This window comes from Girardinichthys multiradiatus, chromosome 12 (assembly GCF_021462225.1).
Source record: "Girardinichthys multiradiatus isolate DD_20200921_A chromosome 12, DD_fGirMul_XY1, whole genome shotgun sequence".
NCBI classification, from domain to species: Eukaryota; Metazoa; Chordata; class Actinopteri; order Cyprinodontiformes; family Goodeidae; genus Girardinichthys; species Girardinichthys multiradiatus.
The window spans coordinates 36,616,700-36,640,918 of record NC_061805.1 but is presented as its reverse complement, the minus strand read 5'-3'; the positions used below and the strand labels follow the sequence as shown (position 1 = coordinate 36,640,918).

Here is a 24,219-nt window from a genome sequence, read left to right as displayed (position 1 = left end):
CTATCAAAAGCCTTACATAGCTAACTTTAAAGGCCTACACTTGTCTTACTTCCTTTGTTCCAATACTGGTTGTAAGCATTTATGATTATTGATTATAATTATTTACCAACATTGTAAATAAAAATCTTAATACAGAAGTAATAAGCTCTTACCAAAATCATGTCCTACGAACAGATTTCAGAGATACACCCTGGGGTTGTAATTATTGGAAGAATAATTACAATTAGTTATTGTCATTAATGATTGATACTAGTGTAGAGAAGGGAAATAAACCCGCCCGCAAGCTTTTGCTTCTCCAAAGATTGCCTCCTTGCGTGTCGACCGGCTGGAAAGATGACTAACATTAGCTTCAGCTGCTATTTATCACGTCTGACAGTGACATTAGAGCTGCAATGCATGCTGGAAGGTGTAGTAACAGCCTGTTTATATGACAAAATGGAGGATGGCCCAACATGGTACTAGCATAATGTTTACTGCTAGTGAATTGTACATGCGACAGTATGCATTAAATATGTAATTCATTATATAGCCCACATGAAACGTTGGGCTAATAAACCCATACATGTAATTTAAGTTGTAATATGTAGAGTGTCAACTAGAGTGCATGTCAGCTCTTCTATAGACTTGAGGTTGACACGTGTAGGTTAGTCTTTTTTTTTTACAATTTTTCTGAGGCGGAATCTTCATATGTGCATTGACCAGAGAGAACTGAGGACCTTGTCAGTCATCTGTGAGCGACAGAATTCAATTTCAATTCAATTCAGTTTAATTATATAGTGCCAATTCACAACACATGTCGTCTCAAGGCACTTCACAAAAGTCAGGTACATACATTCCAATTAATCGTAATCATTGAACAGTGCAGTCAGATTCAGTTATTTATTCAAATTGGATAAAAAGTTTTTCTGTCTAAGGAAACCCAGCAGATAGCATTGAGTCAGAGACTTGCAGCATTCCCTCCTCCTGGATGAGCATGTAGAGACAGTGGACAGTCACTGGCAATTACTTTACAGCAATCCCTCATACTGAGCATGCATGTAGCGACAGCGGAGAGGAAAAACTCCCTTTTAACAGGAAGAAACCTCAAGCAAAACCAGGCTCAGTGTGAGCAGCCATCTGCCACGACCGACTGGGGGTTTGAGAGAACAGAGCAGAGACACAAAGAGAACAAAGAAGCACTGATCCAGGAGTCCTTTCTATGGGAAGGAAAAGTAAATTTTAGTGGATGTAGCTCCTTTAGTCATTTCACCTAGAAAGACAGAACAGATAAACTTTGAGACAGTTTACAAGGTTAGAGTCTGAAAGAGAGCACATAGAGTTAGTTACAGTAAAAGCTCAGTCAATTGCTATATCTAGGAGAGAGAAAGGGTTAAACACTGAAAGACAGGGCCAAGTGGATCATCTGTAGAAGGTGAGCATTAAGTTGTTGCCAGCAGAAACTTGGACGATGCCCCTCTCCAGAAAGGTGTCACAGGTAGACACAGAGTCAGGCCAGGTGTAGCTTCTAGGAAGATAAAAGAGAGAACAAAGTTAAAAGCTGAAATAACAGAAAATAATGCAGAATTAGAGAGTAGTGTGAGAATGTAGTGAAGTGGTCATTATGTCCTCCAGCAGCCTAAGCCTATAGCAGCATAACTACAAAGATAGCTCAGGATAACCTAAGCCACTCTAACTATAAGCTTTATCAAACAGGAAAGTTTTAAGCCTAGCCTCAAAAGTAGACAGTTTGTCCATCTAGAGCCCACTGATGATCATTGTTATACAGGTCCTTCTCAAAATATTAGCATATTGTGATAAAGTTCATTATTTTCCATAATGTCATGATGAAAATTTAACATTCATATATTTTAGATTCATTGCACACTAACTGAAATATTTCAGGTCTTTTATTGTCTTAATACAGATGATTTTGGCATACAGCTCATGAAAACCCAAAATTCCTAACTCACAAAATTAGCATATCATTAAAAGGGTCTCTAAACGAGCTATGAACCTAATCATCTGAATCAACAATTTAACTCTAAACACCTGCAAAAGATTCCTGAGGCCTTTAAAATTCCCAGCCTGGTTCATCACTCAAAACCCCAATCATGAGTAAGACTGCCGACCTGACTGCTGTCCAGAAGGCCACTATTGACACCCTCAAGCAAGAGGGTAAGACACAGAAAGAAATTTCTGAACGAATAGGCTGTTCCCAGAGTGCTGTATCAAGGCACCTCAGTGGGAAGTCTGTGGGAAGGAAAAAGTGTGGCAGAAAACGCTGCACAACAAGAAGAGGTGACCGGACCCTGAGGAAGATTGTGGAGAAGGGCCGATTCCAGACCTTGGGGGACCTGCGGAAGCAGTGGACTGAGTCTGGAGTAGAAACATCCAGAGCCACCGTGCACAGGCGTGTGCAGGAAATGGGCTACAGGTGCCGCATTCCCCAAGTCAAGCCACTTTTGAACCAGAAACAGCGGCAAAAGCGCCTGACCTGGGCTACAGAGAAGCAGCACTGGACTGTTGCTCAGTGGTCCAAAGTACTTTTTTCGGATGAAAGCAAATTCTGCATGTCATTCGGAAATCAAGGTGCCAGAGTCTGGAGGAAGACTGGGGAGAAGGAAATGCCAAAATGCCAGAAGACCAGTGTCAAGTACCCACAGTCAGTGATGGTCTGGGGTGCCGTGTCAGCTGCTGGTGTTGGTCCACTGTGTTTTATCAAGGGCAGGGTCAATGCAGCTAGCTATCAGGAGATTTTGGAGCACTTCATGCTTCCATCTGCTGAAAAGCTTTATGGAGATGAAGATTTCATTTTTCAGCACGACCTGGCACCTGCTCACAGTGCCAAAACCACTGGTAAATGGTTTACTGACCATGGTATCACTGTGCTCAATTGGCCTGCCAACTCTCCTGACCTGAACCCCATAGAGAATCTGTGGGATATTGTGAAGAGAACGTTGAGAGACTCAAGACCCAACACTCTGGATGAGCTAAAGGCCGCTATCGAAGCATCCTGGGCCTCCATAAGACCTCAGCAGTGCCACAGGCTGATTGCCTCCATGCCACGCCGCATTGAAGCAGTCATTTCTGCCAAAGGATTCCCGACCAAGTATTGAGTGCATAACTGTACATGATTATTTGAAGGTTGACGTTTTTTGTATTAAAAACACTTTTCTTTTATTGGTCGGATGAAATATGCTAATTTTGTGAGATAGGAATTTTGGGTTTTCATGAGCTGTATGCCAAAATCATCTGTATTAAGACAATAAAAGACCTGAAATATTTCAGTTAGTGTGCAATGAATCTAAAATATATGAATGTTAAATTTTCATCATGACATTATGGAAAATAATGAACTTTATCACAATATGCTAATATTTTGAGAAGGACCTGTACTAAAAACCACAACGATTGGGATACCTCTCTCTGTCAGATTGACCATAACCATTGGAAAAGAGAGGGGGTCATATAGGTAGCAGAAATGGAGGGTGTGTTTGCACCTCAACCATAACTGAGCCAGTTTAGGCTAAACCTGACTCCCCCTTACTCCATCCATCAGGGAGGGAAGAAGATGGAGGTAAAAAATAAGGAAGATAGCTCAGGATAACCTAAGCCACTCAAACTACAGGCTTTATCAAAAAGGAAAGTTTTAAGCCTAGCCTTAAAAGTAGACAGGGTGTCTGCCTCATGGACTAAAACTGTGAGCTGGTTCCACAGGAGGGGAGCTCGATAACTAAAGGATCTGCCTCCCATTCTACTTCTAGAGACTTTAGGAACCACCAGTAAACCTGCATTCTGAGAACGAAGTGCTCTGTTAGGAACATATGGAACAATCAGGTCTCTGATGTATGATGGAGCTAGATCATTAAGGGCTTTATATGTGAGGAGAAGAATTTTAAATTATATTCTGGATTTAACAGGGAGCCAATGAAGGGAAGCTAAAATAGGAGAAATATGATCTCTCTTTTTAATTTTCATCAGAACTTTTGCTGCAGCATTTTGAATCAGCTGAAGGCTTTTAACTGCATTTTGTGGACATCCTGATAGTAAAGAATTACAATAGTCCAGCCTTGAAGTAACAAATGCATGAACTAGTTTTTCAGCGTCACTCCTGGACGGGATATTTCTAATTTTGGCAATATTCCAGAGATGAAAAAAGGAAACCCTAGAAACCTGTTTAATATGGGATTTAAATGACATCTCCTGGTCAAAAATAACACCAAGGTTTTTTACTTTATTATTGGAGGTCAATTTAATACCATCCAGGTTAAGTGATTGACTAAGCGGTTTCTTTTTTAAAGACTCCTGTCCAAAGATGACAATTTTTGGGTATTTTAATGTTTTGAGCAAAGCCAATTGAGTCTAAGATAGCATTAAAGGCTATATTTAAGCTATCACTTTCAGTGTCAACATGAATGTTAAAATCCCCCATTATAATAACCTTATCTGTATTAAACACTAAATCAGATAAAAGGTCTGAAAACTGATATAAAAATTGAGAGTAAGGGCCTGGTGGGCAATACAAAACAACAAACAGAAGTGGTTTTAGTGCTTTGCAATTTGGATGAGGAAAACTAAGGATTAAATATTCAAAAGAGTTGTAGCTATTGATTGGTCTGTGGCTAGTCAATAAATCGGACTGAAAGATGGTTGCTACTCCTCATCCTCGCCCAGTGTTTCGAGGAATGTGAAAATTTAAATAATTAGTAGGAGTTGACAGAAGTGACCACTTGTTGAGAAACAGCTTGTGGAAATTCTGATTGGTTAATTGTGACTGGATTCCTAGATCTTGATGGCAGGCCAAGCACATATGGACTGCGGACAGGTGCAAATGGTGTTGCCAGCCGGGACATAATTTTGCAGAAGAACCACTAAATAACTGTGCGACTCCTGTTTCAATTTTGAAAATGTATTTGGTTTGTGTTTGGGATCATTGTAATTGATTATCATCTACACGCTTATTTTAGGTAAAGTTAAAGAATTTGAACAAAATTTGAATACGTTTTTAACTCATATTACTATAAAACATTGTATTCAGAAAAGAATTAACTTTATCCATGTGAATTTATTTATGTTTGGAGATGTTAATTTTGGAGCGAAAACTTTTAACTTGGACAGCACCCCATTCAGTAAATGCTATAATAAACACCCCACTGTGGACAGTGATACTCATGCTCCAGCATCTTCCAGTTTATGATAGGCTTGAGCAATGTTGTAAAACATTATTAATTATACATTCGTTCATTCCCATTGCTATTTAAATATTAGTAATTGTTGCAACCTTCCTCTGTCTTTGAAGCTTAGCAGTGTAAACTCTTACGAGGTAATCACAAGTTACTACCAAAACTCAGGGTTTTAATCAAGATCATGGAGCTTTTTCTCCTCTCCTCTTTTCTGGTGTTGTAGTTTTATGTATTTAATGTATTGGAAGAGAGACCAGTAACGTTTCCCCCCATCTTTTAAATGTTGACGTTTTGTGGCCAGATTTCAGTGGAATGAAGTTGGCTTAAAGAATAAATGACAAGAAAATTGTGATTCTGTGGAGGTAAGTGAGGATTATTTTTTTATTCCATTACATACTGTTAATAGACCACACTAAATTTAAAAGACTCCCAAACTTAATAACAATGTAACATGTTTAAAAGAACATGGGCTTAACTGTGGTAAAATTGTTGGTTTTTGTTGTTTTTATTTTTTGTTGTAGTTCAGATGTTCCACGGCTATGCTTCAAGACACTATTTAGAACTAATGTCCCTCTTCACTGCTCAGATACCTGTGGACAATCTGATTTTTTTTTACAATTAACCATTCAAAGTACTGGTTTTAGGAATAACTTAAGAGCCTAAAAATGATGCTAAGATTAGTGTTTATTAGTATTTATAAATTGTATCTTTTTAATGTATATTTATTTATGTATTTTATTGTTCCAATGTTGTACTAAAAAACAGACTGAGCTCAAAAATAAAGAAATAAAATCATATAATAGCCCAGTTTGGTGTGTCAAAACTTTTTATTAAGTAACTTGCAGGAGGCTATGATTTATAAAATTAACATCTGCATTGTGAATCTGATCAAGGGCCATAAAATAAATAAATAAATAAACATATGACTATTTAAACTGTTCATTTATTGAGCATGTAATGAAATGTGGAAATAGTTTATTAAAATCTGGGTTAAATATATGGTAAGACCTTTTCGGTATTTATTTAATAGATTCATATTTCTATATTGCAGCACATTATGAATTTGTTTCATTCATCTGGCTTACCTACACTTGTCAGTGGGTTGGTACAGGTTAACAAATGAGATGTTAGGGTCAATGGTGAGTTAGAAATTCTTATTTCTATTATTCTATTATTTTTATAGCCATAGTTTGAATAATTTTGGAAATCTGAAATATTTACATAACTGTTAAAATACCTGCATATGACTTATCCTACAATTTTGTTCATGTTTAATTCACATTCAGTTGAATATAAACAATATATGTTTCATTTGATATATATTTGTTTTCATTTAAATTTTTTGGAAAATATGTATTTTTTATCGAGTCTTTGCACGTTTGGTCCTCCATAAACCTACTCTCGCTTCCTGGAAATCTCGTGTCTACAGCAGAAGGCAGCAGAGGGCTATTAAAACAATCGCTTGCTGTTATGGGCGTATCGTTTTCCACACATTACAGTGTCACGTAGTGAAAAAGAGCTACCTGAGTGTTTGCACGCTTTTGTTTTGTTTCTCTTAATTTCTTTCCCCGTTGCGCAGCGATGCCTGCTGTAAAAAGTTTAACTATCAGCTACGACGCGCTGAATGAGAAAGGGACGTTTTCTCAAGGAGACGTTGTGACGGGACAAGCAGTTCTATCCTTATCGAAGGAAACCAAAGCTCAGGGACTGTTTGTGAAGGCTAAAGGAGACGCAAACGTGCATTGGACGGAGAAGAGTGGCGATCGCACGCATACGTACTCTGCGCTCCAAAGATATTTTAAACTGAAACAGTTTTTAATCCCAGAAGACTCGGAGGGTAGGTTTACCTGTAGCATCATTCATTTAGAAAGTACAGCATGTTGTGGATTCCCTTCATCTGAATGCTCACATGCAGTTTTGTTGTTAACATAATCAGTTCTAAAACATTTTAATATACAAAGCACTAGAAATTCAGTGTTGTATTGTTATGATGCAAGTTTTAATGTTAGGTAAAAGTTGGCAGTCCACCCAGTTATTTCTGTTGTGGTTTTTGAGTTGCATAATATGGCTTTCTGCTCAGGGTAGCAGGAGACCGGGGTCAAATCAACAAAATAGTTATGTCAATTGTTCACAGAAAAGAAACGTCATGGTCACTTACATGTCTTATCAGTAGTAATGTGTGAACAGTACGAGAACTATGTCAGAATTTTGCTGTACACCACAGTCGGCCACCGCCAGTATAGTGACACTGAAGCTAATTCGGTGTTCTTTAAAAGTCCGGACTACATGTGACCATCTCTTGTTTAAAATGTTGCACATTTAGACTGGACATGTCTTCAATTCACTATTGTACAGTAAACAACGATGTGTTAATAAAAAAAAAAAAAAAAAAGGGATTTAGGAGGCATGTATTGTATTATGAAAACACACATAAAAGAGAGTATTTTCAATGTTGTCTTGGTATCAGGACCACTTTGAATACTGACTGAAGATGCTTTAAATCTTGTCTAGCTATACAGATCAGTTAATTTAGAGTCTCTAGAAGTAGAATGGGAGGCAGATCCTTTAATTATCAGGCTCCTCTCCTGTGGAACCAGCTCCCGGTTTTGGTCCGTGAGGCAGACACCCTGTCTACTTTTAAGGCTAGGCTTAAAACTTTCCTTTTTGATAAAGCTTATAGTTAGAGTGGCTTAGGTTATCCTGAGCTATCTTCCTTATTTTTACTTCTGTCTTCTTCCCTCCCTGTTGGATGGAGTAAGGGGGAGTCAGGTTTAGCCTAAACCGGCGTAGTTATGGTTGAGGTGCAAACACACCCTCCATTTCTGCTACCTGTATGACCCCTTCTCTTTTCCAATGGTTATGGCCAATCTGACAGAGAGGTATCCCAGTCGTTGTGGTTTTTAGTATAACAATGGCCATCAGTGGGCTCTAGATGGACAAACTGTCTACTTTTAAGGCTAGGCTTAAAACCTTCCTGTTTGATAAAGCTTATAGTTAGAGTGGCTTAGGTTATCCTGAGCTATCTTTGTAGTTATGCTGCTATAGGCTTAGGCTGCTGGAGGACATAATGACCACTTTCACCCTCTTCACTACATTCTCACACTACTCTCCAATTTTGTATTATTTGCTGTTATTTCAGCTTTTAACCTTGTTCTCTCTTTTCTCTTCCTAGAAGCTACACCTGACCTGACTCTGTGTCTACCTGTGACACCTTTCTGGAGAGGGGCATCGTCCAAGTGTCTGCTGGCAACAACTTAATGCTCACCTTCTACAGATGATCCACTTGGCCCTGTCTTTCAGTGTTTAACCCTTTCTTTCTCCTAGATATAGCAATTGACTGAGCTTTTACTGTAACTAACTCTGTGCTCTCTTTCAGACTCTAACCTTGTAAACTGTCTCAAAGTTTATCTGTTCTTTCTTTCTAGATGAAACAACTAAAGGAGCTACATCCACTAACATTTACTTTTCCTTCCCATAGAAAGGACTCCTGGATCAGTGCTTCTTTGTTCTCTTTGTGTCTCTGCTCTGTTCTCTCTAACCTCCAGTCGGTCGTGGCAGATGGCCGCTCACACTGAGCCTGGTTCTGCTGGAGGTTTCTTCCTGTTAAAAGGGAGTTTTTCCTCTCCACTGTCGCTACATGCATGCTAAGTCTGAGGGATTGCTGCAAAGTCAATGCCAGTGATTGTCCACTGTCTCTACATGCTCATCCCGGAGGAGGGAATGCTGCAAATCTCTGACTCAATGCAATCTGCTGGGTTTCCTTAGATAGAAAAACTTTTATCCAATTTGAATAAATATCTGAATCTGACTGCACTGTTCAATGATTACGATTAATTGGAATGTATGTACCTGACTGTTGTGAAGTGCCTTGAGACGACATGTGTTGTGAATTGGTGCTATATATATAAATAAACTGAATTGAATTGAATTAATTTAAGATCCTTATATTTAGTCCATGTTTCATGATTTGTTTGTTTGTTTTGTATGCAGAATGTGTTTTTTAGGGTGAGTTGTAGTATGTTTGACTGTGTGTTGGGCAGTAGAAGAGGGTGCTTACCCAGGGTCCCATTTATGCTTGTAGTACCACTGCATACTAGAAATACCTAATAAAGCATATTACAGTTTCCACGTCAATGTAATGGAAAAAACTACTTTACTGTGAAATAGTTTATTCTTTAAAATACAGTGCCTTGCATAAGTACTCGGCCTCCTTGAACTGGTCAACCTCTTGCCACATTTCAGGCTTCAAACATAAAGATATAAAATTCAAATTTTTTGTGAAGAATCAACAACAAGTGGGACACAATCGTGAAGTGGAATGAAATTTATTGGATGTGTCAAACTTTTTTAACAAATAAAAAACTGAAAATTGGGGCGTGCAATATTATTCAGCCCCCTTGAGTTAATACTTTGTAGCGCCACCCTTTGCTGCACTTACAGCTGCAAGTCGCTTGGGGTATGTCTCTATCAGTTTTGCACATCAAGAGACTGAAATTCTTGCCCATTCTTCCTTGCAAAACAGCTGGAGCTCAGTGAGGTTGGATGGAGAGCGTTTGTGAACAGCAGTCTTCAGCTCTTTCCACAGATTCTTGATTGGATTCAGGTCTGGACTTTGACTTGGCCAACACCTGGATACGTTTATTTGTGAACCATTCCATTGTAGATTTGGCTTTATGTTTTGGATCATTGTCTTGTTGGAAGATAAATCTCCGTCCCAGTCTCAGGTCTCTTGCAGACTCCAACAGGTTTTCTTCCAGAATGGTCCTGTATTTGGCCTCATCTATCTTCCCATCAATTTTGACCATCTTCCCTGTCCCTGCTGACGAAAAGCAGGCCCAAACCATGATGCTGCCACCACCATGTTTGACAGTGGGGATGGTGTGTTCAGGGTGATGAGCTGTGTTGCTTTTACACCAAACATATCGTTTTGCATTGTGGCCAAATAGTTCGATTTTGGTTTCATCTGACCAGAGCACCTTCTTCCATATGTTTGGTGTGTCTCCCAGGTGGCTTGTGGCAAACTTTAAACAAGACTTTTTATGGATATCTTTGAGTAATGGCTTTCTTCTTGCCACTCTTCCATAAAGGCCAGATTTGTGCAGTGTACGACTGATTGTTGTCCTATGGACAGACTCTTCCACCTCAGCTGTAGAACTTTGCAGTTCATCCAGAGTGATCATGGATCTCTTGGCTGCATCTCTGATCAGTCTTCTCCTTGTTCGAGATGAGAGTTTAGAGGGACGGCCGGGTCTTGGTAGATTTGAAGTGGTCTGATACTCCTTCCATTTCAATAGGATTGCTTGCACAGTGCTCCTTGGGATGTTTAAAGCTTGGGAAATATTTTTGTATCCAAATCCGTCTTTAAACTTTTCCACAACAGTATCTCGGACCTGCCTGGTGTGCTCCTTGGTCTTCATGATGCTCTCTGCGCTTTGAACAGAACCCTGAGACTATCACAGAGCAGGTGCATTTATACGGAGACTTGATTACACACAGGTGGATTCTATTTATCATCATCAGTCATTTGGGACAACATTGGATCATTCAGAGATCCTCACTGAACTTCTGGAGTGAGTTTGCTGCACTGAAAGTAAAGAGGCCGAATAATATTGCACGCAGCACTTTCAGTTTTTTATTTGTTAAAAAAGTTTGACACATCCAATAAATTTAACTTCACGATTGTGTCCAACTTGTTGTTGATACTTCACAAAAAATTTGAATTGAAGCCTGAAATGTGGCAAAAGGTTGGAAAGTTCAAGGGGGGTGAATACTTTCGCAAGGCACTGTATGTGATCAGAATCACTTTATAATCAATTTAACTAAATCAAATTCTTTATCTTCATTTCCCGAAGCTGTTTTGCCTGAAGGGAACCATGTCTTCAAATTCAGCTTTAGGATCCCATCTGAGTGAGTATTGCAAAAACAGAAGTTGACGAAAAAATATTATGTTCAGACTCCCACATTTTAAGTTCTTCTCACAAATATGAGCAGATAGTCTTAAAAGGCTCCAAAATATTGGAGCTAGAGATGGGTAGTAATTTCTTATATTTACTTGGGTAACTTTGAAATATACTTCTAGGAGTAGTTGTGCTGCGACATACCTTTACATTTACTTATGTAATATTATTTTGATGCTGCTCTTACTTCAGTAAATTTTCTGGCTACTCTACCCTCCTCTATTTACTTAACTAAAGGAGGAACAAACATGTTTGAACTGAAAAAAGCACCAAACATACATACATTCTTACAGTTTATGATGAACTGATACTTACTGTTTTCACAAGCTTTATATTGTGAAAGTGAGATTTGGAAATGTGGGTTTCCTTTGACTTTTTTATTTTACCCATCCATCAATTTTCTTTACACGAGTATCCTTGCAGGGTTGCAGGGGGCTGGTTCTTATAAGCAGTCATTGGGCAAGTACAGGACATTATTTTCTGATTATGTTATTTATTTTTACTCGTTTTTTTCTCAATGCCAGGATTTGCATATAACATCATATTTTTGTTTGCCTGATTACCTCATTTTTACAAATTAAATCAGATGTTATGATCAGTTACTCATACTTGAGCAGCTTTTTTACAGAATACTCTTTTACTCGTACTTGAGTAATTTTTGGCTACTCTATTCACCTCTGATTGGGGCATATCAATGAATATATGACATGATATTCATCCACCTATCATCACATAACCATCATCTCTCTGTTATACAGAAACATGCCATCATCTTTCAAAGGAAATCATGGACAAATTGTCTACAAACTGGTGGCCAAGCTGTCCAGGAGCTGGAGGATGAATTCCACTGCAGAAAAGGAGCTCAACTTTGTCTCCAAGTCCTTTTCAAACTTCAGCAGTCTTTTAGTGCGTTTAATATTGCAGCATGTTTATATATAAGTCACCTCACATCCTACTTTTTTACTGTTCTATCATTTCGATTTTTGTGATGCATATTCTATTTACAGTAAGGTATTGCTCATTGCACCCACACATGTAGTTCTTTAATACTTTTTTTGGATCTAATGAACAGTTTAATTTATGCATTACAGGTTTTACCTGCAAAAGTAAAATTACAACCATGAAAACTGTATGAAAAGCATTAATAAGCCAGAAGAGTAAATCAACAGGCTGCAAGGACAAACAGCAAGTTGAAACTCAAGACAGAACCTCTAAATCCATGGTTCCTAAACTGTACCTCTGATAATACTTGGGCTGCCTTTAGTGGTACAAATTTAGGTATCAAATATTTACAAAATAGTTATCATTCTAAACTGAGAGGTAGGCTAATTAATTAATGAAGATAAAAACCCAAAATAAAAACTAAGTTGGATGTCAATGAACTAACAACTATTTGTAGTGTATTGTATTTACATCTAAAGCCACAACTTTGATCTGAGACTGACATTGGACCCAACTGAACTGCAGTTCAGTTGCCTGTTGGAAAACCATTTGATTTTGTAGTTGGTGTCCCCAGACCCAGTTAATATCTGGCACTAACGTGCCTTGAGTGATCTGATTAGGCCTAGACAGTGCTATCTAAAGATGTGAATGGACTCAAGATGCATTGAGGATGTGTTTCTTCAGACACTCTTCAGAGTTGGTCTGCATTATAAAGTGACTCATACAAAGCACAAAATCTTACTATATGTGACATGTTCATTCACTTTTAACCAGAGAAATTTGTGTAAACAAATAAGGCTTTGTGAAAGCCATCAGCTGTTTTACTGTGGTGTTATTTTATAAGTTAAAGTCTTTAGTGAACGTGCTCTGACACTAAACACAGTCCATGATTATTTATTCTCCCTTTTTTTTCTTGTGTTAAGTATTAAACTAAACAACTAGGCTTCTACAGAGTTTGTAGCCAAAATAACTCATCACTGTGTTGATGTCTGAATAATAATGTAGGTCAAGACATTGCATCTGCAAGGTTTCAGTTACATCAGTAGACATATATATTCCATTTTATTTGCACAGTTGAAAGCCCACAATCTGACCTGGCTAAGTGTTTCTTTGCATTTAGAGTGGCAAATTGTGGCTCGATCACTCAGGATGGATTTTAATCCCTGGTGTGACTGGTCATTGTTAGTATTGTCCAGTTATATCCGAATCAGCCAGAAACGCATGTTAGTACCAGCTCTGAGTGGAGAATAAGTAACTAGGCTAACCATAGCCACAATCGCAATTTATTTTACAGCATTTTGTACATTCAGACACTTTGGCCACGCATTAGGTAAAACAATAAAATAATGGTTGAAGACTTTAGTGGAGATATAAAGTAACAGAAAGGATAATTAACTGTTCATTACTGCAGGTATCTCTAGCATTTAAATGTTTGTAATGTTGGATTGTTGATAAAACCTTTGACGTCTAGATTAAAACTTTAGTCATAAAGTTTTGGCCTTTTACTCGTAAATGTTTACTTCTTACTATTAAAATGTAATTAACATGGAAATGCCTTTAAAACAGTGGTGCTTTGAAGATTTACTGAGGTGATATCCGTATCCTAGATTGCAAGTATTCTCACATAAAAACTCCTCAGAGGCCCTATTTTAAACGGTGTTGTTGACTTTTGAACATTGTTTTCATGATTTACAGCTGCCTTTGTGTTCTTTTTCTGTCATCCAGTCGCAACAAGTTGGTACCACAGAGAAGAAGATGGGAATTTTCTCTAGGGGACAAGTGCACATGGAAGCCACTGTTAACAAGACTGCTTACGCCCCAGGTAGTCAGATTGGTTTCATAAATTGTTTAAAGTCTTTTTGGCAGATATAGAGGTTGACATGTTTTTTTTTATTTTTATCTTTCTCTTAAATAGAAATTGCATGGCATATGTTATAGGGACAGTGTACACACACCTGTTAAAATGACATTGAAAATTGGTACAAAAACAATACTGTAAATCAACAAAAGATCACCACACCCATAGTGAGAAAAATTGATGGCAGTATCATGCTCTGTGGTTAGTTTTCTTCAGATGTATCTGAGGTTTTCTTCAAGGTTGATAAGCTAATTGTCCCATCTGTCAGTTTTTCCCTCAAGTGTCTGCTAGAAAGCTAAAGGGCAAGAAGGATAGTAAAGAATAGCCATGACAGATGTAGCAGTCTTTCACAAGTCTTAAGATGTTTTAAAAATGTCAATGTGTTCACTAGTGAAAATATAAATCAGCGTACACTAATAGATGTTTTTAATTTTGCAGCATTTTCTAACAGAGCAAATCTAACAGAGTAGGAATTTCCTGCTGAAGCTAAAACCTATAAAAAGATGCATTGATTCTGAAAAAAGATAGTACCTATAGCAGCATTCCAAGCATTCAGAAGGTACTTTAGGAAAATTTATAATTAACAGCACAGGTATGTATTGTGCATTTTGTATCAGACTGTTATCATTAGAATGTTGATAATCACACCATAACATCAGAGATAAAACCCTTTGCACAAACTCACACCAGTACCCAAACACAGTAGATAAATAGGAAAAACTCCTACGGTCAAATCCTAGATTTTATCTAGGAACCTTGCAGTGAGGCTACAGTCCCATCTGCTGTAGTGTGAGGTCATCTTGTCTGAAGTTTGAATTTTCAGAAATGTAAATGATGTAAGATGTTTTTTCTCACAGGTGAAAGTATGCTGATATTTGCAAAAGTCAACAATGCTTCTTCTCGAGATATGACTCCCAAATTTAGTTTGACACGGAGTGTTGAGTTTCGAGCCCAAGGAGACAGGAAAAATGAGGAATACACTGTCCAAAAAGTGGTTGATAAGGTAATCAGTTCCTACACCCAGCACGAGGTCAAGTGTGAGATGAGGGTCCCCACTGATGAGATGCCTTCGATCGAGAACTGTGATATTATCTCAGTGACACACCAATTAAAGGTATGTAATGTTACAACCACAAAACCTTTTATTTTAAAGCATGTTTACTGGAACAATTCAATCTTTTAATTCTGTTCTTGCTGTTTTTTTAAAAAGGTGAATCATTATCTTTTCACCAGGCTTGCATGTTTTCTCTTAGGTGTATCTGGACATCAGCTTTGCCTTTGATCCAGAGATTATCTTCCCAGTGGTTATTTCACAACCTACTTTAATGTTTGGTGCTCAAAACAGTGGAAATGTGGGTCCTGGGGCTTTTGGTGGTCCAACGAACAGCGACTTCCCTCCCCCTGCTATGGCTATTGGTCCTTATCCTGCCCCGCCACCTTCAGGTCCTTATGGGTACCCATGCACCCAAAGTCTTTCTGCACCACCCTCTGCATACCCAAATAACCCACAGATTTATTGTGGTCCACCAGGTGCTTATCCACCTCAGCCACCTCCCATGCACGGGAGCTACAACAACCCAGTGCCACAGGGGCCTTCTCCATGTGGATCTTCATATTCATCCTCCTCTTCCGTGCTTCATCCCCCACCGGCTGCCCCAGCATTCCACATGCCTCCTTCGGGCCTTCAGGTCCAGCCACCTTTTTCTTCTGTGTCTCCTTCAGCTCCCACTTTCAATCCAATGCCTTCTGCTCCAGACCTGAATACAGACTTCTTGTCTCAGACGAATGATGCTCCTCCGGCATATACATTGCTCTTCCCATCTCCTTCTCTGGAAAAATCTGATACTAAATAATCACATATTTAAATCATGGCTAAAACGTATATAGTAAATTACATAGAAACATGCACTGTTTATGAGTGTGACTTTATAATAAATCCACTGCATGCATTAACTAAAAATGTTTTTTAGTTGTGCAATGGTACAGATAGGTTTAAGTTGCCTGTGGTCTCTTTATCAGGTGCTTATATTATGACTGTTAACCTACATCCTCAGGATACACTCCGATAGAACACCTTAAGTAACATTTAAAGTGTCCTTCGTTCAGAGAATGAATTTATACCTGTCTACCTCTATATCAGTACTGTCTAAAGCATGTTAAAAGGTTGTTTCTTATGAATTTGCTATATTAGAATAAAGATCCTTAAACAGTTTCTGTGTTTCTTTAAATATTACATTAAGGATTTAGTAATGTGAGTTATGATAAACTGCTAATGCATTTAAACATCATTGAAATAAATAAATAAATGTATATATACTTTCATAGGTATATAGATTTAAATATATACCTATGAAATGGACTGGTGTTGCCAATCTATCGCAGCCTGGGGTGTACCCTGCCTCTCGCCCATAGACTACTGGAGACAGGCACCAGCTACCCCGTGACCCACTATGGAAAAAGCGGTATAGAAGATGAATGAATGAACGGCAACTTTTAGGTACGTGATAGACCTGTTCAGTTGTCTGCTAGCTCAAAACAGCGGTGAAACAACTAACCTAATCATTTGGGAATCTAAACATGGTACGGTTGACTTACTGTAGCTCTAACCAAGCATCAGAATGGGGATTTGTGGGACTTCGAATGTGGCATGGTTGTTGGTGCCGGATGGGCCGGTCTGAGAATTTCAGCAACTGCTGATCTGCTGGAATTTTCACACACAAACGCATCTTAGGTTTACAGAGAATTGTCCAAAAAAGACAATATATCCAGTAAGCAACGATTATCCGGATTAAAATGCCTTGTTCTTGTTAAAGGTTAGCAGAAAGGCAACAGTAGTTCAAATATTCAGTAAACAACACAGGCAATAGGGGCAGAGGGCTCCACCAGGTGTCAATCCTGTCAGCTAAGAACAGGAAACTAGGGCTAAAATTTATGCAGGAGTCTTAATTTCCGCTTCAACATTTAGATGGTAGGATGAGAATTTAGATAGAAAATGTATTGTTCCAGTGTGGAAATTTTGCTCAGTGAGTAAACACATAACAGTAACCATTTACATAGGGTTAGAAAAACAGAAAAACAACAAACAGGAAATGTAAGGCACACATTTTTCATCAAGACATAAAAAATGTAAAAAATCAACAACAGCATCCTCTGCAAGTCATGGCTTATGTGCATACAGGTAAAATATTTATTTTATTATTTAAGACCTATATATAATAAGTCATAAATAAATTACTAAAAACGTATTCTCGTAGAAAAGTTTAAGAAATTCCAGGTTCAGACCTCCTGACCATATAAAATTATTTATCAAGAAAAAAAAAAGTTTTAATTTAAAGAACATGAAAGCATGGTTCCATCCTGCCCCTGTATCAACACTTCAGACAGGTGGTAATAATATAATGGTTTGGAGGATATTTTCTTGGCACAGTTTTGGCCCCTTGGTACCAGTTGAGGATTGTTTAAATGCACACAGCTCGCTGCTGAACATGTCCATCCCTTTACCATCACAGGGTACCAATGTTCTGATGTACACTCCCAGCAGAATAATGTCCCATGTCACAAACCTACTATATTCCAGTGGCACTCCACAGTCACCACTCAAATAAAACAGCTTGACAGGCAATAAAATTAAATAAAAATAAAATATATGACTATTTAAATGGTTAATTTATTGAGCATATAATTACATATAATTGATTAAATTTAATCATTTTCTGTATTTATTAAATTGCACAACATACATTTGTTTCATCCATCACAAGCAAGCAACTCAACCTGTACAGCAGAGTTGCAGTACAGATTAACCTGACAGATGTTAGCGTCAATAGTGGCAATGTATTAAATAAATTGGCACATTTAATATTTATAAACACATTATTTATTCATTACTTTTTAATTTACAAATAAATAATGGGATTTCTTTTTTTTTTTATTGGATGGTGGCAATTTTTGTCCTCAAACCTCTGCTCTTGCTTATTGGAAATCTCGTGTCTACAGCAGAGGGTAACAGAGGGCTATTATAAAAAAAGAAAATACACTTGTTCTGGGCGTATCTTTTCCCAAATAAAACATTCTCACGAAAGTAGACCGTTACTGCCAAAAGAGCTACCCGAGTGATTGTACGCCTTCGTTTTGTCTCTTCTCTTCCTTCCCCGTTGTGCATGACTGCTGTAAAGAGCTTAATTAGCTGCTACGACCCGCTGAATGAAGAAGGAACGTTTTCTGAGGTTAATACTGTGACGGGACAAGCAGTTCTGGTGTTATCGAAGGAAGCCAAAGCTCAGGGGCTGTTTGTGAAGGCTAAACTGTGAAAGTGTTTCGGAGAAGTCGATAGATAGATAGATAGATAGATAGATAGATAGATAGATAGATAGATAGATAGATAGATAGATAGATAGATAGATAGATAGATAGATAGATAGATAGATAGATAGATAGATAGATAGATAGATAGATAGATAGATAGATAGATAGATAGATAGATAGATAGATAGATAGATAGATAGATAGATAGATAGATAGATAGATAGATAATAAACCTGTCCTACCCAAGAACCTATAAATGGGGGGCAATATTGAGCCATCGTGTTTCGCAATGTCTCGACAGGGAGGAATGGTAGGACAGATATATTAATATTATATAACATGGATTTAATTCTTAATTCTTATTAAAACAAATTTTGTAAAACATGTTTAACATGTGCAAAACATAATCCACAAGGGTATTTAAGACCACGAAGGGGACAATTTCCAAAACTAAAATACCTTTTCAAACAATTCATATGGATTTTATTGAGCTAAACCACAGTGAAGGGAAAAAGTTCTGTTTAGTCATTATAGATGCATTTTCTAAACGGATAGAACTATTTCCAACTAAACATTACAAGTACCTCAGGGCTAACACCCTATGAAACGTTATTTGGAAGACCATACAGATTACCACAGTTAAAAATAAGTGGGAGTTAGATGAAGAAGCTAACCTAGCTGATTATATGAGGAGTATGAAAAGCAACAGTGGAAAAGCAACAGAAACAAATTCAAACTAATGAGGAATGTTCTATTTCCCAGCAGGAAAACCAACTAGTGGAACCAGGAGACTGGGTGTTAATAAGGAGTGTAAAGAAGAAACATTGGTATTTCACCTAAGTGGGAGGACCCATATTAGGTATTATTAACCAACCCTATAGTAGTAGAATAGCTGAGAGATCAACTTGGATTCACCATATACATTGTAAAAAGGTCATTTCGGTTGAAAGCTCCGTCAAGGGAAGTGATTTAGAGACTGATAGGGTGGACCCAGACATTTAGAGGCTGGAGAGACCCGAAAGTCAGTGAAGAAGATTAAGACACTGGAACCATTTAGAGGAGTCAAAATTTCAGCCAAAATGACTTTTAGATGGATGAGCAATGCTTTCCGTTGCTGGGTATTTATATTTTTCCTCATATTGATTTTTTTATTTTTCTGGTATTTATGGGAACCAGTCAAGATGAATCAGAATGTAACAACACCTGCTATGAGTCATATTAAACAAGTAGCCCTAAATCAAGGAAGGCAAGATAACCTATCTATGTGCACTAAACAAACTTCTTATACTTATGGCATTCAAGTGTGCGTGAAATCTAAAACCATAGCTGTGGTGCTGATCCCACTCATTAGCTTGACCAAACGAGGAAGGAAAGGGCAGGATTATAGAAGTTATAAATGGTACTTAACTAATGACAGAAGAGACACCTCATGGTCCATGATGGTAGCTGATGAAGGAAACAATTGGACACCAGAGTGGGGCACCACTGCTTATGCTAGTCATCAAAAGAAGTTGTTTAAGCTCCATAAAGCTGATAATGCAATCCAGGTAACAAAGCGCAAGAGAGTAAAAATTATGTTAGGAAATTTAACCACAGATGACTAGTTCCAGGTTATTACTGGAGTATCAGGAACAAATAATAACTGGTTATGGATGGTAGAGCAAGCGGCTAACATGACTAAAAGAGATTGTGTTGTATGTATGGGTCCCAGGCTTTATTACAAATAATTCCAGCTGTGATACCACAACCCTGTGTGAGGGAAGTAATGAATCAAACTAATCTTAATGAAATGTGTCAGCACTGGGATTCTGTTTTTCCTGTAATTAGAGCAGATGAGAACAAACCAGTATTCCATAAACGGGTCACCACTGGAAACTACACATGTATAAATATGACAGAGAGAGGCAATAAATTGGGGAATCTCACTGCAGTATGGTGTACTGCGATTGTAAAAGTAAATAAGTATTTTAAACCAGTCTCTAGAGGAGACATTTGGTGGTGGTGTGGTGACGACAGATTGTTTGATCGATTAATTCAAAAAGTATGGGGACTCATTGCTCTACTTACTTTATTGTTACCAGTTTCAGTATATCCTATGTTAGTAGATAAAGTAACAGATGGACTAGAGTAAACCCACATGATTGGTGTGATAGAAAGTGCAGAGCAGTAGCTTGGCAGACTGAGGTTCAATTTTAAAACAGGATCAGAGATCAGCCTGATGTTCTCGGTCTCGTTTGAGGAGGTGAGTAGAGCCATGCTCTCCCTCAGTAAACCACTTCAGGCTGAAGTTTGTGATTTAAGTATCACCAGCCGCACCCAAAACCAATCATGCATCACTAGTTGGGCGGAGCTGGACATCACACTCGAAGACACGGCTCTGGTGCACCCCATTTATATGTGCACATTAAACAAAGACCTTTTTCTTGGTGGCCAGGACCTGCTGGACAGGCTGGCCCCACTCATTGACTGCCACCAGGACCAACTCTGGGTCCAGGCGGAGGTGCAAAACCCACTGGGTTTAAGCAGCAAACCACTCTTTGTGGCCAACCAGATCACCAGCTTAGAGGAGCCCGAAGAACCTCTCAGGCCCTCATCAGAGCCAGTCATGTGCACCTCTGAGACACAGCTGCAACCAGCCATCCAGGAAACTCCTGCCAGATGCAGTCATGCATTGCTTGGCTCTTTAAAGAACCCAGGTGTGGACACTTACAACCCCAAAGTGGTGGAAGGTGTACACCTGGAAACCATGTTCATACCAGAAGTGCTACTAGCATTCTGGCTGGGACATCCATCAACCATTAGAGAGCTGTATGACCGTTCGTACCAAAAAGACCCCCTTGTAACGGAGGCACAACACAGCCACACACTTCTTTTAGTAGACGGGCTCCGCCCTCTCCTCAAGACAGCCAGTGTGCAGATTGGCATCAAACAGCTTTCCCATGCTGTGGACATTGTTCCAACAGACCAAAGGGGGGTCACGTTATCCGACGCCCATTACTCTCCTGTAGGGTGCCATAGGAGCTACAAAGCCACACTCCACACCCTCCAACAGATGGCGCACTGGCCTCCAACGTCTTACGACACCCAGGTCTACATCAAAGGATGTTTAACCTGCCGCCAGTTTCAGCCATCCCAGCCAACCAGTCAACCTCCGCTTCAGCGAAGGGGGGTTACATTACCTTGGTTCCACCTTCAGACCAACTGGGTCGAACCAGCTCCAAAATTAACAGGAGGTAACAAATTCCTCCTAACTGTGACATGCAACTTCATCAAGTGGGTTGGATGCTTGTCAGAAAAGGTAGACACCATCATCCCAGCTGCTGCACTTTGGCTGAACCAGATGAAGTCCTACATCGAACTCTCCTCCCCAAGAACAGAGCTTGTCTCAATATCCGGGAAAGGAGAGACTAGTGCGTAGGACTAGTTAAATAGGTGCATGTTTCATGAACTCACACTAACATGCACTAATCACTAACAACTTTCTTCAACAGAAACAGTTAAACATATAACTACCTTCTAGGACACAGTCTTAAACTGTAAGTTGGCACGATAAATTTCGATAACACTCTGCATGCACAGCAGACCTCACAAAAGTGTTTAACAATGATGTAATGGACACACCCATGCAGCCAGAGATTTCATGCAAATCTTGTTAAAGGAAGTTGGTTCATCTGTAGACAGTCCCACCGAGGCACAGATACCCTCTGGCCCAGTTCTGCTGAACTTAGTAGAGAAATCCTAAGTCCACCACAGCAGACACCTTGCAACTTCCACAAACACACCTGACTTATAGCCTAAGCACTGCAATTCATTTATTCTTTTTCTCCCTCTTTCCACATCTAGATAGTTTAGAGACAGGAGTTATATTAAAACCCATCATCATCAGGAAGAGCTAATGGTTTAAGCCTAAACCTGTTTTAACCATTCATTTTTTTTTTAGATTACACACCGCATACAGGCAGTTAAGCGTTTACAGGTCAGGATTGATTCCCTTACATTCATTCCCCCATGGTTCATAGCACCGCCTTTGCCAATGACACAGCCAGGGTCCAGTGCCTAATAGAAGTTGGACGAATAAGCTATGAATCATGATTTGTTTTTTTTGTTTATATATATACAGATATATGTACGATATCTTTTATTGTTTCATTTTGTCTCAGGATTACCAAAGCTGATGACCAAGGAATGTAATGATGACATGAATGTATTGTCCTGTATTTTCTCATTGAACAACGTAGAAAGGAATGAGTTTAGTCAGAGTTTAGTCCTGCCCAGGCTGACCTCTACTCTGCCCAGGCACAGGTTTTGAGGAACACAGAGACAGTTTTGTTTTGTTCTGCTTCGCCACGGATCACTGATTGGTCAGCAAAGGACAGAATGGTCCCAGTAGCTTCAAAGACTGCGATTCATCTCACCCTTTGAACCTAGGGGGGAATGTTGGACCACTTGTTGCTGAATACTGGACTACTTGCACAGACACCAGGTCTCCTGCTGCTTTCGGCCATTTTGTATCCAGGACATGGCGGCTGATATGACAGGCCCGAAGTCTAACGTCACGGGGCGCTATATATGGAGGCCTCCATGTTGAAGACCCCGCTTTCAGCTGGCAATCTTGATGGGGTTGCCACGCAACTGGAGCGACCTTGGAAGTAAAAGAGATCCCACGTGGAGTCTTCATTTATTTCTCTCTCTCTTGTTGGCCAACGAACAATTCATAACTGAGGTTTCTGGACTAGGAAGGCCAGAAATTTCACTTTGCCGATCGAAGATGTGAGTTTAACACGTAACTAAAAACACGGAGTTCAAGGAAACGAACCGCCATCGTGTTTCATCCCTAGTCGACTGCTGATGGTCAGATCCTATTTTTTCCTTTTCGTCAAGAAGACCAAAGGACGGGACTGACCGCTCTCTTGGAGTGTAACTACGGACGCGCACAACGCTTCAACCCCCCTCCCGTTCTCCCTCTCACTCGCGGACCCAGAAGGAAACTTCACCAAGTAAAACCCATCTTTTATTTAATCTTTTACTTCTTTATTAGAAGGCCTGGGCAGGGTCAGAGGTTGTAGAAGCGATCAAAATCGCTGGTTAGGATCTCATGTGTTCTGAATGATATGTGCATGTAACCTTGCTTATTGAAACTTTGATGTGTTATTTTGATATCGGGATCCGCCGCGGTCCTAGAGCTGCTTGTGTTTACTATCTGAGAGTCAACGCGGGTGCGTTGGAAGACTGGACTGTTAAACAACCTCATGGTAAAATTCTCCATTTCCTTTGTCTTCAATCTCACTGTGCTAGCATGCTGCCAAAAGTTAGAATGCTTTGTGCTCAGGAGTTGGGGGGAAGTTTTATGATCAGGAGATCACTGAGTACAATCGGAGCTGCGCTCCAACCCCCCCCCACTCTACACCACACCACTCTTCATATTCTAATTCCTTCTTCTGTTTTTGCCATAAACTGCTGGTTGATTCAATACATACCAACTGCCGTTTGTTGAATTTTGCTTAGTTAGATGTGTTACCCCTGTGTTTGTAGAATTTTGCATGTTAAGTAGGTGAAGATTAATAAATATTCACATAGATAAAGAGAGAGCGTTTTGTGTTCATTGTGTGCAAAGGTGATTCGTCAGTCAAAACGTTCCAACGTTTCGGCAGAAACGGTCGATTAAACAGTGACATCTCCGCCAATAGTTATTAATTATTACGGAGTATTTAACGGTTGTAATTGTCAAAGGCGTTGAGCCGCAATTACAACACCAGAAACATCTCTGGTCTCGATTCATAAATGAGGAGTTTGGTTAAGAAGTTGATTTTGTCAGATTATGATTTGTAATTACAATTATTGATCAAGATTAATCAATCAATAATCATAAACCCAACAATGCCAATGCCAAACGTCGGTTGCAATGGTGCAAGGAGCGCAAATCTTGGGCTGTTTAAAAGTCTTTTTGGCAAAAATAGAGGTTGACATGGATTTGTTATCTTTCTCTTAAATGGAG

The 24,219-nt window shown here is 39.1% G+C and overlaps 1 protein-coding gene across 2 annotated transcripts; it reads left to right on the top strand.

Annotated features, from left to right (window-relative positions):
• The first annotated feature begins 6,534 nt into the window (after positions 1–6,534).
• On the top strand, positions 6,535–16,131 carry si:dkey-172m14.1 (uncharacterized protein LOC567451 homolog). Of its 2 annotated transcripts, XM_047380303.1 has the most exons (7): positions 6,535–6,999; positions 11,015–11,069; positions 11,878–12,025; positions 13,787–13,883; positions 14,777–15,033; positions 15,173–15,362; positions 15,450–16,131. In XM_047380303.1, exons 1-7 carry the CDS (start codon positions 6,744–6,746, stop codon positions 15,770–15,772), a joined length of 1,326 nt encoding a protein of 441 aa, XP_047236259.1. In that variant the 5' UTR covers positions 6,535–6,743; the 3' UTR covers positions 15,773–16,131. The 2 variants fall into 2 exon arrangements, with proteins under 2 accessions (XP_047236259.1, XP_047236258.1); XM_047380302.1 differs by having other exon boundaries at positions 6,537–6,999; positions 15,173–16,131.
• Positions 16,132–24,219: the final 8,088 nt, after the last annotated feature.